This window comes from Drosophila tropicalis, unplaced genomic scaffold, assembly GCF_018151085.1.
Source record: "Drosophila tropicalis isolate 14030-0801.00 unplaced genomic scaffold, ASM1815108v1 contig_158, whole genome shotgun sequence".
Classification (NCBI taxonomy): domain Eukaryota; kingdom Metazoa; phylum Arthropoda; class Insecta; order Diptera; family Drosophilidae; genus Drosophila; species Drosophila tropicalis.
In genome coordinates this window covers 3411108-3428067 of record NW_027172602.1, presented here as the reverse complement: position 1 = coordinate 3428067, position 16960 = coordinate 3411108, and the positions used below count along the sequence as shown (strand labels likewise).

Here is a 16960-nt window from a genome sequence, read left to right as displayed (position 1 = left end):
AAAGATTTTGACCCATTGGCTTGGTGGAATTTGCATCCAAATTTTTTCCTCTGCTTTATAAGACAAGTTGCAAAATATTCTGTATTTCAGCGAGCAGCGCAGCTTCGGAACGAACATTTTCCAACGCTAGAAATTTGATTTCAGAAAAGCGTTGTCTTATTTCTAGTAACTCAGAAAATATAAATAAAATTATATTCTTGCATTCCAATATAAAATAGAAATAAATGTAATAAAATATATGCAAAAAAAATAACAGTTTACTTTTCATTGGTTTTTGTCTCTTTCTCTCTTTCTTTTCTATTATACAAATAAATGAAATGAAAAACTACTTGGCAACTCGAATCCATTCGAAACCAACTCACTTTTTTTTACCTGTCACAATTCATTCAATTCTCTTTTGTGTTTTAGCTTTGTGTGTATGAGTCCTGTGCTAGAGCACTCACTCACTCATACTTTTTCGGCCTCGCACTCGAACTCACTCAACTCATTTTGAGCATTGTCAATTCGAATAAGGTTTTTTGACTACTCATGCAGCTCTCTATTTAGAATACAATATTCGGCTGCCAGAGCAGCCAAATATTCCTTGACTTTAGAGTTTAGATTAAAATATTTCGCTACCAGGGCGGTCAAACAGCGCGCCAAATAAAAAATAGCGTTTGACAACACTGAAATCTAGCTTTACCCGATTTTTTCACTTTTCAACACTGAAATCTCGAGTAGTAATAGTAAACATTCATTTTGGGCCTTTTTGAGGAATCCGGCAACAGGTTGCTCCGGTGAATTTCAGTTGATAAAACGTTCTCGACTTGTTTAGTAGACAAGTAATACATACTTAGTGTGACGTACGTCGGTTATACGACTACTTAAAGTAATTAAAAAATTATGGATTAATGTAGCGAGAAGTTTTAAGTGCAACCAGAGTGATATTAAGTATTTGTTTTGTTTGCTGTTCTCTTTGACGTGGCAACGGGCCATAAAGATTGATTAAACAAACTAAGAAAGACGAAGCCTAACTGACTAAATGACTGACTGACGGCGGCATAATAACAATTGAGATATTCGTTTATTTCTTGTAGCCTACACACGCAGATAGAACAGAATATTTTACATATACAACTAGAGAAAGTGTGCTGCCGTTTATGTGTGTGGTGTGGTGTGTGTGTGTGTGTATTTCTGTGTGTATAAATATAGGTACACCCATCTGTTGATTTTGCGACCTTGCAACGAAATAATTACACACAGAAAGTGACTATTTAAGCTCAAATGATAATTCTTAGACGGCTTTCAATTGATAATATATATAATTTAAACACCTATCCATTCATTAAGACATATGCTTGTGTGAGTGTGTGTGTGTGCGAGTGTATAGTCTACATACGAATATAGAGTATGGCTCATCATGTGAGTGGGAAAAATCATGTAGTTAGTCAGTTGTAAGATGAATCATCGAGCCCGAGAGTAGAATTTGTCCACTCCTCGATTTATCAGGAAATTGCCGACTCTATGTACCACGCTGCGTATACGCAACCAGTATACATACAGATACAAACGTATCTGCACTTTCACTTTCGTTGTGGAACACATATTTTATTTCGATCCACTCACCTCCTCCCCCAGCCAATCCATCCATTTAAATAGTTTTGGCGCCTACGTGTCTGAGTGAATACCTACCCCAAATAAAAACAAAGTCTTCTACAAAGTTTTTGCACTGTCGGCAAATACGTTTTACGAATACAAAAACGAAAGTCAACAAAACGGCAAAACCTAATAAAATAAATATTGTGCCCCAATCTCTGAAATAGTGCGAATATATAGAATTTCAATTGACACAAAAGAACCCAATAAAAAGCTAGGAAGAACTTAATGGAAATACATATGTAGATTGGATTCTTGGAATATGATTCATAATTTCGCCACAAATTTCAATTTGTAAAGAAAATTTCACTTTTTTTACAATTAAGGGCAACCACATCTTTAAATTTAGTTTTAAGGCGGAAGTGTGTTTAGTGGAGAAACCAATTTGTTAAGTTATTCCTCTGTAGAGTCCAATTAGTATTATTATTCTCTACATGTATGTATGTACATGCATACAACTTAGCACGGCAGCTGAGTAAATACAAAAAATTAAGAAAGATATTTGATAAAAAGAAAAAAAACCTTTTCAAAAAAAAAAAAACATATTTATCAAACAAAACTTTTTTGTGATACGAGCTAAAACTAAATACGGAAATGAAAAATCCTTTGCAAACATGTTAAAAAAAGAAGTAGTAGAAGAAATGTTTTTTTTTTCAAAGTTGAGTCAACGGATGTGAGAAATTTGTGCCTCATAAGTGATATATATATTACGTATACGTCATCAATATACATAAAGATAGATGCTCTTAACGAATCCTTAATCCTAATTCTTTTTTTATTTTGCAGTACTGAATCTCATTAACAGCAAACAAGGAATCTCTATTGCTCCTAAAAAATGTATCCATTCGTAAGTTGAAATTTAAATTATTCATATTATTATTTTAGTCTATATGCATCTACTTATAATAGGTATACAGTCCATTTTTGTTTTTGTGTAAACATATGTTGCTATTGTTTGGAATTTTAAAATATGCATAAAGTAAACAAAATTCAAAAGTTTTATTTTTGTTTTTGGCATGTTTCAATTATTATGTAGTAAGCATGCTTTCTAAAAATATTATTTAAAATGTGTGAAGAATTTTGATGTTAATCGAATCGAGCCTTTGTTTGTCTTTGACCTTGCCCTTTCTTTGTTTATTTTCATACATATATAGTCAACTGATATGAAATATACAAAATATTTTTCATGGCGAAACCAAATTGCTATATTGATTTCATTCGATTCGCTTGATGGCATCACAAAATAAACAAAAAAAATAATTCTTATTGCATTCGAAACTGAAACTTGTATATATTTCATTAAAACATTTGTTTGCCCCTCAAATATTTCAATTTCTATGACACATTTCTGTTGTTTGTTTTACGTCAAAATTAAAGTAAGGAAATATAAGAAAATTATTAAAAATGTGTCATCAATCAATTGCATTCCATTTCTGTAGATGAGCCAAAATTTGATTTGTCTAATTTGCATGCTCTGATTTTTATAGGGTTCTGGAATGCCATATTCATCGCACCCTCCTCCACCACCTTCCAATGAGCAGCGACCAAATGCACCCTTTGGAGCTGGTTGGTCAGCACCGATGCAGCAAAACGCCAATCCCACGCATACCTCCTCACCATACCCACCCATTGGACAGCCGCATAATCCACACTATCCCCAACAACATGGTGGTGGCGCTCCTTATCCATCACAATCGGCTCCGTATCCCTCGAACACTTCACCCTATCCACCAACATCTTCAGCCTATCCACCGACAAATTCACCCTATCCACCAACATCTTCACCTTATCCACCGACATCTTCACCCTATCCACCAACATCTTCACCCTATCCCTCTGCATCCAATGCTCAACAACAATACGGTGTGCCTGGTGCTCCTTATAACCATCATCAGCATGGTAACTCTTTTGTGCCACAAGCATCCAATAGTCCCTATCCCTCTGACCGTGGATTCACACCAGCCGTAACAGCCGGACATGACATAGGGAATGGGCAATGGCAGGGTCATGGGCATGGGCATGGGCATGCGCATGGGCATGGGCAAGGGCACATGCATCGGTCACTAACCGCTCGCAAAGAGGTTTGTCATCTCTCAATTAATGGCATTCACTTAAAAAGAGAACAAAAACACAAAAGAAAACAGCCTAGAACGCTTAGTTGTAGAGTTCTAAGAGTCAAGGCAAATGAAATCCTTTTCCTTTTGGCTTCAATTCATTCCATAAAATTGTTTTCCTTTCTAACTTCAAACAATGTCTATTAAAATATTTTCTCGCTCTTTGGCTTTTTACAGGGAACTCCCACTGTAACTCCAGCTCAAGGATTTGATCCTGTTCGAGATGCTCACGACTTGCGGAAGGCCATGAAGGGTTTTGGCACCGATGAGAATGCATTGATTAATATTATTTGTCGTCGCAGCAATGAGCAGCGTCAGGAAATTCAACGTCAGTATAAGACACACTTTGGCAAGGATCTAATCGAAGACATCAAGTCGGAGACAAGTGGCAATTTTGAGAAACTCCTGGTGGGTCTCCTACGTCCCATTGTGGACTTTTACTGCGCTGAACTAAATGATGCTATGGCTGGTCTGGGCACCGATGAGGAAGTTCTTATCGAAATACTGTGCACGCTCTCGAATATGGAAATTCACACTATCAAGAATCAGTACTTACGCTGTAAGTGGTATCTGAAAGAATTTTTATCCCAAGGCCAAGGAACTCATGACTCGTATGTATGTTTTTTTTGTTTTTCAAGTATACGGCGCACACTTGGAGTCGGAGCTGAAATCAGAAACTTCGGGCAATTTCAAGCGTCTGCTCACATCTCTGTGCACGGCTGCAAGGGATGAGAGTGGACGCATTGATCCGAATGCGGCAAGAAACGATGCCAGGGAACTTCTTAAGGCAGGCGAACTGCGCGTTGGCACAGATGAGAGCATGTTCAATATGATTCTATGCCAACGAAACTATCAGCAATTGCAATTGGTAAGAGCCAAGAGACCAAGATCGTCGTTATAATTAGACTAAACTCCTTGCTCTTTTAGATATTCCAAGAATATGAAAACATGACTGGTCACTCTCTGGAGAAGGCAGTTAAAAAGGAATTCTCTGGCGATATAATGGAGGGATTGATTGCCATCTACAAGTGTGTTACAAACAAAGCTGAATATTTTGCATCTCGTTTGCATAAATCGATGGCTGGCATTGGCACAAATGATACCCAATTGATACGTGTAATCATAACGCGATCTGAGGTAGAGTCGAAATAAAATCCATGTCAAGTTTTCTTAATCATTATATATATTTAAACCAAAATTTTAGATCGATATGCACGACATTAAGGCGGCCTTTGAACGTTTGTATGGCAAGTCATTGAAGAGTTGGATTAAGGTATCAATGAAATCATTCAATTCCTTATCAATTTCTTATATTCTTATGTTTGTTTTATCCTCTAGGGTGACACTTCAGGTCATTACAAACATGCTCTCTATGCCCTGGTTGGGGAACAGCGCTCATCTTAACTTTACTTATAAATTATGACAGACAAACTTTATAATATTCAAAATATGTGTTTTTATTGTCCTTATCTATTTTTGAATGGCTTACATATTGATGTTGCACCTACCTACAAAAAAAAAAAAAAAAAAACACATACACCCAAAAATGATGTAGACATGCCTACAAACTATTTAAGCTCATGACAAATGATACGTTGAAACAATCTAACAGAAAAACAACAAGAAAATTGTCAATTGAATTGTTAAAAAAAAACCAAATGGTTACGACAAGTACTACACGTATACCATAAAGACACACACTCGCACACCACCCAACATATACATACACACATATATATTTTATAATATATTGTTATTAAAAATAAAAGGGAAATCAATCCTATTGTCAGTTAAGTAACCGAAACAAAATCAAAATTACCTCCAAATGCATGTCTAAATATAATAATAATAATTAATAATTGTCAATCAGGTGAACTTATGAACTTGGTCCAAGGAGTTTGCTTTGCTTTGCTTTTGCTATATACATACATAAAAAATTTAATTAATATTCCTATGACCAAAAGTAAATGAAAATTCAACTTATGCCAATTGCATTTAAAATGGCTGAAAACAATACACCGAATTCTGATGCATCGAAGTCAATATATAGCATTTAATATACAAGTTTATATGAAAAACTTTCAACTACAAAAAAAAATAAAAACATTAAAAACTATTTAGGTCTCTTTTACATAACAAGTTACGTTTCGTAAACAAGGCCTCTAAGTTGAAACAATTAAATTTCCAATTACATATTACATATATGTGTGTATTTTAATAAATTTTAATTTAAAAACAAATATACTGCTGTCAGTTGCCTATTTTTGGGGGTTGCTGCAATTTTCTAAGAACTAGTAACAAGTAAAACATAAAGTTCTAATTATTATTTTTGGTCCTTAAGTAACATTTTTCATGTCAAAGAACACTTTTGTTTTTGTTTGTGAATCAAAGTCTAACATAAGTATAAAACGTTTGTTTTTGTTGAACGCTCCTAAAAGTAGACTTGGAAAAAAGCATTTAGAAATGGGAATCACTTTAACACACGCACCTCTATGTAGAGTGAATCATTACGCAAATAATTTCGACTTGTTATTACTTTATGGGGTATATGAAAATACTGATTACTTTGGATGAAGTCATCGCTCTTCTTGCGGACAAATATTGTCTTAACATAGTCCTGCGATTCCAGTGGATTTTCACTTTGATCCCGTATAATAATCTCCGCCTGCAGACGACATGGCCATGCCAATAGTGGATCATATTCGCCAGTAAGTACATTCAAACAGGCAATCAAATTGCGACCCTTCCAAGTGCCTTTGCCATTCAAATAGATGTCCAACTAAAGCAAATAGAATTTCAAAATAGAGCGCAATGTTTTAACTGTTTTCAAATTGATTGACCCGTATTGACATACCCGTAAAGCATAGCCGTAGGCTTTGTTCGAGAACATTGAACTATGTAATATGGTATCATATTGTTTGGCTTCATCCAATTTCTTGGAATAATCCTTGATGCGCCATATCAAGTGACCTCTCGTATTCTGGACACTCGAAATGCGCTGTTGCATGGCCAATTGATTCTCAATATCCGAAAGATTTTGCAATGTCTGATGCAGGGCTCTATCGAGATCCTGTATCGTTGTTTCAATCTTATCGCAACGTTCCTCTGTTTCGCATACAATATTTTTCACATTTTTCACTTCATAGTCCAAGGTGGCCTGTTTCGATGTGGCATATTCATTTGTGGTGCCCAATTTGGTTTTAATATCCTCATTGATTTGCTGCAGGAATTCCTCAATCTGAAAGAATTTATCTCTAAGCAAAGTAAGGAAAGAAAGTATGAAGATTGAGGAAGCCAAAATATTTATAAATTTTTTCTACTCACCGATTTAGTCTTTCATTTTCGAATATCAATTCCTCCAGTTTAAGAATATTATCGTTCAATTGATTTTGATGGAAACTTATGTCAATGGATAGCTGATTGATATGTTTCTGTATGTCATCCATTTTTAATTCGACTTGATCTTTCAACGACTATTAAAAAATAAAGCAGATTCAAGTAATTCTAAATCCACAGATTTATCTCTCTCACCTGAGTTATATTGCAGCAATATTGGAAATCGATTTGATTTTGTTCGGCCACAAATGCCCGCTGGGCACCTTCTTCCTCCAATTGACGACGCAGGCCACCCAAATGATCGTCCGTGTCACGGGTCCATTCCTCGACCACCTGATTCTGCTTTCGTATGTTGCCCACATCGGTGATTAGATGCAATCGTTGACGTATCTCCTCATTGAGCACCGACCTAATTGTATTGACATCCTGTTCCAGCACCTGTAATCGATGATCAGCATGCTGATCCAGACGATCCATACTGACGCTCATCCTTTGGGCGTGGTGTTGTTGCTTACTCCGTGGACACTCCTTCAAATGGGATCGCATGCGTATGCGGGGTATAAAGGCCTGGCAGCTATTCGGACACTCCTCCAACACCTGGCCGCAGTGTATTAGATGTTCCTACAAAAGCAACACCCAACTATCTAATCGGACTACACGAATGGAATGGAATGCAGTTTAGACACTCACCGTAAATGTCTGAGCATCGAACCATTCGTTGCAGAAAAGACACGATGATTTCTCATATTTAACAATCGTCGTTGATTTTGGTTGATTCTCACTTGGGTTCGTATTCGAATTCTGATCTGCTAATATTGCCTTATTCTTTGAATTGAGTGACATTATAGAAAGAAAACAAAGAGTATATCAAATTGATTCACTTTGACCAAAAAAAGAAACAAAACAAAAGTGCGCAACAAAATTTTGTTTGCCGTTACGTGAACCGCCTCTAAACATACTAAAGTTAGCCAAAAAAAAAAAAAAAAAAAAACAACAATAAAACAACAACAGAACAAAAAATATGATTAAGAATTTCCTTTTATAAACACACACACACACACACACACAACACATAACTCCCACTATATACACTACACTTGCCTGTGTCACACACACACACACACACACAAACGACTGATAGCAGATATTGATATATATATTTACGATGACAATGACCAATAATAGCTGAAATCCAAACACTAACCCAAAGTGCTCTCCTGCTTCTCTCCATAAACGTGACACTGACACGACAAAAATGTGACGTTTGAAAGACAATGAAAAGTAAAAGGACCTCTGCTCAAGAAGCTTCTTGATCAGCCAACATATTATTGCAAATGAAATGAGATACAGTTCAAAAGAATGCCTACAAAGAGACAACCAGCTACAGGTACACACACATATATATGTGTGTGAGTGTGTGTGTCAGTAAATACACTCAAAGAGATATCATTATCAATGGAAATAGCTTCATAATCAAAAGTTTACATATTGCCCCATAACGCACTGAAAAAGAGAGATAGAGAGGGACAGAGAGAGAGAAACGCAATGGCAAAAGATAAAGCCAAATTGGTCGGAACATATAGAGTCGAGGGTTGCCCTACATACAGAGTTCAAATTTAGAGTCTGCCAACAGTGGCAATAAAATTAAGAAATTGTTTTTTTTTTTTTTGTTAAATATCTCTTTGTCAAGGCTATCTCACTCACTCTTACAAGCGCTTTGAAACCCCCCTTTTGGCCAAATTCAACCAGCTCACTTAATTTGGCTTTTTGACTTTTCCTAGACCGATAGATATTGATGAGAAATACTTGAGTCCTTAATTTAAATGGGATATGCATTAAATTTCAATACCAAATGGGAAAACTTCATCTAAACTAAACCAAACTAAACTAGGCTATAAACCAAATTTGATGGCTTTAACTGTTACAGTCTTAGAGATCTACATGGATATTAGACTTACTTTATGATTCTTGATTTTTCTAATACAAATTTTTAAGACATGAGCCAAAGACCAAAATCATTCACATCACCAAGGAAAGTTGGGATGCAATCCTGATCCGTTTGATATGTTTATATTATATATATAAAGCAGAGAGCTAATCGAACTTTAACTTAATCCAATAAGACCCAAACTAGTTATTCCTACCAAAGAATATGCAATGTACATATACATATATGATATAGTCGCCCGATTTAGATAAATCTTGGCACAGTTGTTAATGAGTCATTCATGATGTTTACTTAATCAAAATGTAGCTTACATAAGAAAGGCATAAGGATAGATGTGGCTTGATAAGTTTCCTTCTCGATGATATATATTCAATTTATCCAAGGGTACAAAAAAAGACATGGAATCACGCTGAGCAAGGGGTATAGGGCATGGACCGGTCCAGGGGAAAGACTCTGAGGGGTTTGATAACCCGCCAAAATCTTGACATTTCGAATTTTTCGTCTTTAAGTCCAGATAAGTAAAACTTGAAAGTGTTAACAATTTTGATTTCACTTTCTAAGCCGACAACCTCCGAAAATATTATCTAGATCCGGCCATTATGTAGAGTATACAAATTTTGATATTATCAAAACTAAAATACGCCCCCCATTCAAAATTTCATTCAACTTCGGCTAGTGTAAAAACAAAAAAAACAAATCGTTCTATTTGGATTTTTTCAACAAAACAAGAGAGTTGTTTCCTTCTTCTTTTTTCTTTTCTTAAAAACGAAAAAAAAAAAAAATATACATTATATAACATATGTACAAAATAGGACAAATAAATAAATATGCAGTAGAAAAAAATGATTTATAAACTAATAACTTTTGTCTCTTTTTTTTTTACAAATAGGTAACATCGAATTTTTTTGATGTTGACGTTTTCGCTGTGCTCCGGGAAAGATGGTGAAGTGTTTTATCTTCAGGGCCCTGATTAGCATGCGAATTGTGAAATCAGGCACCAGACAAGCCACACTTGTTAACAGGATCCATAGCCAAACGGGAAGGGAGGCCAACAAGTTGTTGTAGGCCCAATATATATCCGTGTCGTAGTCCCTGTGATGGAAGGAGAAGAGGGGCAGGGGTTAATAACTGATTGAGATGGTGAAAGCAAGGGAAGTTAGTTTACTTACAAATTGATAACATTGTAGATAACCGTTGTGGCCATGAAGGCCAGAATTGAGCCGACAAGTGTGACAATATACCAATACGATAAATACATCGATTCGAGCCACAATTTAAGATTCACCACAATGACCACACACCAGATGAGCAGGGTACCGAAGCAGGAGAACGCCGCCGTTTGTCCACCATTCAATATGACATTGTTAAAGGAGAATACACAGAAGGCAAAGTAGAATATAATGACGGAATGATAAACAGCGAATAGAGTCCACATGAGGAAATATGGCCAATGTAATTGCTTGTTATCCGTATTCTTCTTATACAATTGTGGAGTTCTGTGGACGGGAAATTTGATACATTTTATTCGATGAATCAATTGATGGAGCTTGGCTGAAACTCACCGCATTAGTACTTCCTCCGTGTAGGGTTTCTCAGTCAGTGATATGAATAGAATTGGCAGCGATGTGTAGACCACATTGTAGAGGGTTAGGAAGAGTGAATCGTAGACAGATGATGAGGAGAAGAGTGTATGGAATTGAAACAGAAACATTATGCCCATGAACACAATGTTCTTGTAGAAGAAATAGAGCACCAGAAAGCAAAGTCTTATGCTGTGATAGTGTCCATGGACCAGCAGCAGCCTCTTGAGCATACAAAACTTGGCAAAGGCAAAATCAGCACAACGCGCCGCCTGCCTGCCCTCACGACCCATAATACCGATGCCCACATGGGCCTCCTGGATCATGGACACATCGTTGGCCCCATCCCCAATGGAGGCTGTGTTGTAATTCTCCTCCGATGACTTGATCAGAGCCACCACCTCGCTCTTTTGCAACGGACTGAGACGGCAGCACAGGACCGCGGTGCATTTGACGGCCACGTCCCGGAACTCATTGGGCGTTTCGCTGAGGGCTATGCCCAGACTCTTGCCATCGATGAGGAGAGCACATTCTTGGCCAATGCCAAAGATTATCTCACGCTCGAGGGTATTCAAATGGATGCGCATATCGTCATGGGTCTTGCAGTCGATTATAAAGTATTTCTTAGCATCGGGCGGTATGTGGCCGCATGATAGAGCAATATTCAAGGCTGTTTCCACCTTATCGCCAGTAAGTACCCAAATTTTAATGCCCGCCGCTTGGAGAGAGACCAGTGTATCGGCTACATCGTCCTGCAGGGCATCCTCCACAGCTGTGGCTCCCAGTAGATCAAGATCTTTAAAGAGACGAAAGTGATTAATACTCGAACTCGAACTTGCCCACATTGGTTTAGAGTGAGACAAAAGAACGTTTACTGCTTACTGCTTTCGATTTTCGAATAACATTCCTCGCTCAATTGCTTTCGATTTTCGAGTGAACTATTTGCCTGGGCCAATTCATTCACAAATCCTTGGTATTCTGTTTCCGAAATATGCCGCCTGGCTATGGCCAATGTACGCAAACCGAGACGGGCAAAGTCACCGATATGATTGTCTGTTTTGGCCACCATTGTTTCCGAACTATTTGCACACAGGGGAAAGACATAGCTCTCGGCGCCCTTGGTGTAGATCCACTTCTTGCCGTCCTCGTCACGTACAATAACACTCATACGCTTGCGATCCGATGTGAATTCAAGGACATGCAGACGATAGAAACTCTCCTCCTTGGGCTTGCCAATGGTGAAGGGTCGCTTGTAGTCCAAATGCGGCGGTACAATGCGAACGCGTAGAATTTCATCATCGTCGCCGGTGTAGACCAAGCCCAAGTTGGCGCAGGCCTCCACGAGGGCCTTCTCATCGGGACTAGATGCCTGATAGTCCAATGAACTGTGCAAAACAAAAATATCGAACTTTAATAAGCTTCCCTTGCTAGGTAGGTACTTGAGGGTAGTTTTCTCACTACCCAGAGCACACTTTAGGGGGCATATTTCTATATTCTTTCACTTACAATATAACTTCTTGTATCTCGTTCTTACGACGCTGCGATTCGGCACGTATCAACATGGTTGGCTGACGTGTAAAAGTTGGTGCCGCATACGACTCTCTGGATATCGTACTGGAACTACGGAAAATACTGCCGACATTCGGCTGTGGACTGGTGGCTGAGGATATCGGATTTGTTAGATATGCATTCGGTGCCCCATACGAATGAGCTCGCCTATGGCCCATGGCATTAACGGTTGACTCGCCAAACTGGGGCAAATCTCGCTCTGAAGTCGAACGTTGAAACTGAAGGGAAATTGGACGCACATTTGGTGAGTTTGGACCAGTGCCACCTTGACCCGATGTGCCATTGCCATTCGATTGCTCCAACTGATTGCTAGAGGCCGAAACTGAAGCAATCTGCACCCGATTGCCAGCTGCTCTGGCAAAATTGGGACTTCGCTTGACAACCAATGGACGTTTGCGTCGCTCAACCGTATAGCCATCATCCGATACCAGAAGCGGATTGACATCGGATGAATTGGCTGTTGCATTCGTTCCATTTGGATGCGATGTTAACGATGATTCAATGGTTTGACTGACATTCAGTTCGCTCTGTTGACTAGAATTGTGACTTTCCTCGGTAATATCGCATATCGAATACATTTCTGGTGGCCCTGTCTTGGTGGCTAGCACAGTTGATTCCTTCTTATTACTATTACTATTGCTTATGGCCTCAGCATCGGCTTGCTCCAGCGAACCAGATGCCACTTGAACGGTATGGCATATGGCCAGGGCCTGAAAGAAGACACGTTGATCGAGCTAAACATGGAGAATGAGCAACAGAGAGAGAGAGAGAAATTATTAAAAACTTGAGCTAAAAATCAATGAGGATTGATGCATTCTCACATTGAACTTGTTAATATCGATCAAGGCCTTGGATTCCTGATCCTCGAGGCGAGTCTGCTTATAGGTATATTTGTGACCAGCTATCGAACACTGTTGAAAGTTCATCTCGTTCTTGGTTAGGGTGCCCGTTTTATCGGAGAAGAGTATATTTATTTGACCCAATTCCTCATTCAAATTGGATGTATTCACAACGCACGGCTGATCACTTTCCTTCTCATAGAGCTCCAAATCCCATTCCATGAAAAATCCACCAATGACACGCTGCAGCTCAATAGTCACATAAAGTGAGATCGGTATCAAGTAGTTGAAAAGTATCAGGAATGATAAGTAATCCTGTAGGAATTGCTTAACACTATAGCTATCCGTAGCATCCCCCCAGATAGGTAAGCTTTGGTATCACAAATAGTTCCTCATAACTGCAACAACAACAACAAAACAAACAAAATTCAATCAAGCATAAAAGATCAATCAGTTTGAACTTACCGTTTCAGGAAATACAATAATGTCACTATAGCTATGAGGGCGATGAGAATGAATATCAGAAATCGATTGATATATGTCTCACTGGAAGAGGTTTTAATGCGGGTGAGTCGACTATTTAGCTGCAATTTGGTTGTCATTCCCGTGTAGACGGCACAACCGATCACACACTCAGTGTTCTTTACTCTCGAACCGCGCAACAGCACATTCTCGGCCGACAGGGGCAACACTCTACCCTCAGCACCCTGCAATTCGATTTTGCCATTGAAACTATACAGATCCGTACGTGGGGTCTCACACTCAATGATGCCCAGCTTATTCATGTCCTTTAGATCGACCATCGGCAAATCTCGGGGCACCATTAAGGTCTTCAAATTCGATTCGCCATCCAAATTGGCAGTTGTAATGAAGCATTTGCCATGCGGATCTGTGGAACGCATTAAAACCAAATCGCAGGGTACATCGCAATCCCGTTCGACCACCACCAAATCACCGGGTGCCACATTCTGTGATTTGATTATGCACTCTTTGCCATCCTTTATGATGGTAACTGAAATACAGAAATAACCCCAATTAACAACCGTTTAATGTCTGGCCAAAAGTGTAGAGTCACCTGGCGAGCAATTCACGACATTGTCAGTTCTATAGCGTAGAATGTCTTCATAGCCCTGCTTTGCGGCTGTCACAGCGATCACAAACACCAATGGCAATAATGAGGTCATCGGCGACACAGGACTGTCTGCAATTATGATTATAGAAACGTTTATGATCAAATCTAAAATGAAGCAGGATCTAGATATGTGAAATGGGTTTTTTTTTTTTCTGGAGCTCACTTATAAATCTATGTCAGAGAGTCACTTAAAGATTAGAATTGAGGATATTTTTCAGACTTTATATTCATTAAGTTTGATCTATAAACATTTTAGTTAGGATCACAAACAACTAAAAGTCTTGCCACACTCAAGATTATCCAAGATTAATGTCACTTTCACAAATTATAGTTCTTTATTAGAAGAAGCTCTTTGTTATGACCTTTTGCTATCTCTAAGTATCTTTAACATTAGCTTTCCAAAGAAAGGTGAATCTAGATGGGAGTGATTATTGCTATAATCTGAAAACACTAAAGATAACTTTAATTTTTAAAAAACTCTCTGATTATTATTGAACTACAATTACTACATATATTACCAATTAGAAGCGATATTATTGTCATCACAAGGAAATAGAAATTGGCTATACGACGAAATTGTTCCAATAGATTTTGCGGTAGAAATGTAATAAGCGTATATTTTGTTGATTTGATCCGATTTTGATTTGTTGGTGGCTTTTTCTTTTTAACCACTTCAGGGCCACCGATTTGTATTTGGAGCCAATCATTTATTGTACTAACTCTGGAGCCCTAAAATTGTAAGTGAAACGAAAAGAAAAACATCAAAATATGTCAATCAAAGTATCAGCATATTTATATTAAAATAATTATCAAAACTAATATGAAAATGGAAATATGTTTGTTGCTTTTTTATGTAGAAAAGTATTCAATGATGTGAGATAAGTCGTGGACATATGTACATACATACATAAAGCAAGGCCCAACAATCTTTCCAAACATCAATGTGTTTGGCTAAAGGTTAATGGGGTTAATAAATATTAAAATATATGTATATGTGTATGTGTATATGTATGTATGTACGCATAGTGCACGGTCTATGTCTCGTTTTAGAAAGTAACATGTGCGAGGCAAATTGTCGTTACTTGGATCTTAGATATCTGATATATATGCAGTTGAATGTGAACTAAACGAATGGATTTTAAAGACACGGCTAACTCGCATGCTATTTGTGATTAGGATTAGGTTAGGAGAACAGGCAAATTAAGGAAAACATAATTTCTCCATGTATTCATAGACTAAATCTAGGGGACTGTGATATGGGACTGTGAAATTTTCTCATTTTTCGTATATCTAATTACTTAAAAATTGTCTACAGGAAATTTTTGCTTTTTATATCTATAGAAAATTTCTATACTTCTTTATAAATGCCAAAAAGAAAATTCTTGAACTTCAATTTCCCCCAATTATTTGTAAAAGGTAAGAAACCGATCTGAGATAAATGAATGGCGTCTAAAAACCACAACAAATAGTCCAAAACTTTTAAACTAGGCAACGAAAGATGTCATTATGTAATGTGGTCAAAGTGTGCCCCTTAAAATATGCAACTATATTAAAAAATGTACTTTTAGAATTTTCCAAAATTATCAGAACAAATTTCTACCTCTTAAACTGGTAAAATTTCTTAATTTACTTATAAATATTTTTCAAAATTATCAAAAAAAAATTAGAAAAGGGTTAAGATATACAATAGTGGTCACAAATTTAAGACAATTTCATTTGTCATAAGTAAGGGAGCAAATCAAAAGGCAAAGTTCGGATACTAAAAGCGTCATAATTTCGTGACCACCACTGTAGTTATTTGTCAAGTGTGCGTAAATTTTTAAAAGAGAAACAAAAACAAATTGAGAGCACATTTAGACCTTGACCTTGCTGCTTTCTTTTCCGCTTTCATATATTCCTTTTAGGAATCGCTAAATTAAGTTTTTTTCTAAATAATAATCTCTATATTTGTTTGATTTTCATTGTAGGAATGTTTGACTGTTGTTTATGAAAACGTTTTGTTAGCAAGTGATCATAATTGGGTTAAACACACTCTCTTTCACACACACACACACACACAGAGACATAGACACACACACACACCTTACGTCGTTGCCATAGAAATGTATCCTTTAGATAGAATTGTGGCTCCTGTTCTGACCAAATCGATGTGTTTGTGGGATATGAACCTATATGATCGATGCGTCGAAATCCGCTTAGATAGTCATGACCAAAGAAATTCATGATCTAATACCAATTGGCTGATATTGAACTAAAGATGGATTTATTGTCATCACAATGTCATTGATATCTTTGGTATTAAACATTTCGCATTGATTTTTAGGTTTTTGGTTTATTGTTGTTGCTCTAGTTGTTATTGTTGTTAATACGTCAAAAAGTTGTTTTTTTTTTTTCTTTATTCTTGGTTTCTTTTTTCTCAACACATTTCAAATGTATAACCTTAAAATGATGTTAAGTGGGTAATTTTAACACTTCAATTGAAAGGTTCTATGATGCACAAATATATTCTAAATACATTTGTAAGTGTGTGTGTACACACACACACACACACACACACACACCATATATGTTTATCTATATCGTTTATATGTACTATATGTATGTATGTATGTATGTGGCCAATGCGTGGTACATATTTGCTTATCACATTTACATCGTTTTTAAGCAAATTGTTGCTGCCATTCCATAACGATTTACGTTGATTTTAACCCATTCAATTTATCGTTCACGTAATGAAAACTCCCAAGCGAATTGTCAACTCATTCTTTGTTGGATTTATCACTGGATCTATCTAGATCCATACACTT

General features: G+C 37.2%; 3 protein-coding genes across 6 annotated transcripts; 1 reads left to right on the top strand and 2 right to left on the bottom strand.

The window, feature by feature from the left end:
* The first annotated feature begins 727 nt into the window (after positions 1-727).
* AnxB11 (Annexin B11) lies at positions 728-5564 on the top strand. Of its 4 annotated transcripts, none has more exons than XM_068303056.1 (8): positions 728-868; positions 2422-2482; positions 3123-3716; positions 3927-4308; positions 4388-4617; positions 4677-4886; positions 4954-5022; positions 5088-5564. In XM_068303056.1, exons 2-8 carry the CDS (start codon positions 2471-2473, stop codon positions 5151-5153), a joined length of 1563 nt encoding a protein of 520 aa, XP_068159157.1. In that variant the 5' UTR covers positions 728-868; positions 2422-2470; the 3' UTR covers positions 5154-5564. The 4 variants fall into 4 exon arrangements, with proteins under 4 accessions (XP_068159157.1, XP_068159159.1, XP_068159160.1 ...); XM_068303057.1 differs by having other exon boundaries at positions 752-842; XM_068303058.1 differs by lacking the exon at positions 3123-3716.
* Positions 5565-5957: 393 nt separating this feature from the next.
* On the bottom strand, positions 5958-8425 carry Traf-like (TNF-receptor-associated factor-like). The gene is made up of 6 exons (XM_068303061.1): positions 8290-8425; positions 7776-7910; positions 7281-7706; positions 7074-7222; positions 6604-7003; positions 5958-6528 (listed from the first exon to the last, which is right to left on the bottom strand). Exons 1-6 carry the CDS (start codon positions 8314-8316, stop codon positions 6220-6222), a joined length of 1446 nt encoding a protein of 481 aa, XP_068159162.1. The 5' UTR covers positions 8317-8425; the 3' UTR covers positions 5958-6219.
* Positions 8426-9739: 1314 nt separating this feature from the next.
* LOC137585979 (phospholipid-transporting ATPase IF) lies at positions 9740-16376 on the bottom strand. Its single transcript, XM_068302045.1, is given in 11 exon segments — positions 9740-10125; positions 10203-10529; positions 10596-11409; positions 11496-11998; positions 12120-12916; positions 13004-13378; positions 13380-13419; positions 13487-14033; positions 14097-14222; positions 14672-14882; positions 16236-16376. Coding segments are annotated over 11 exon segments (4119 nt in total). The 3' UTR covers positions 9740-9887.
* Positions 16377-16960: the final 584 nt, after the last annotated feature.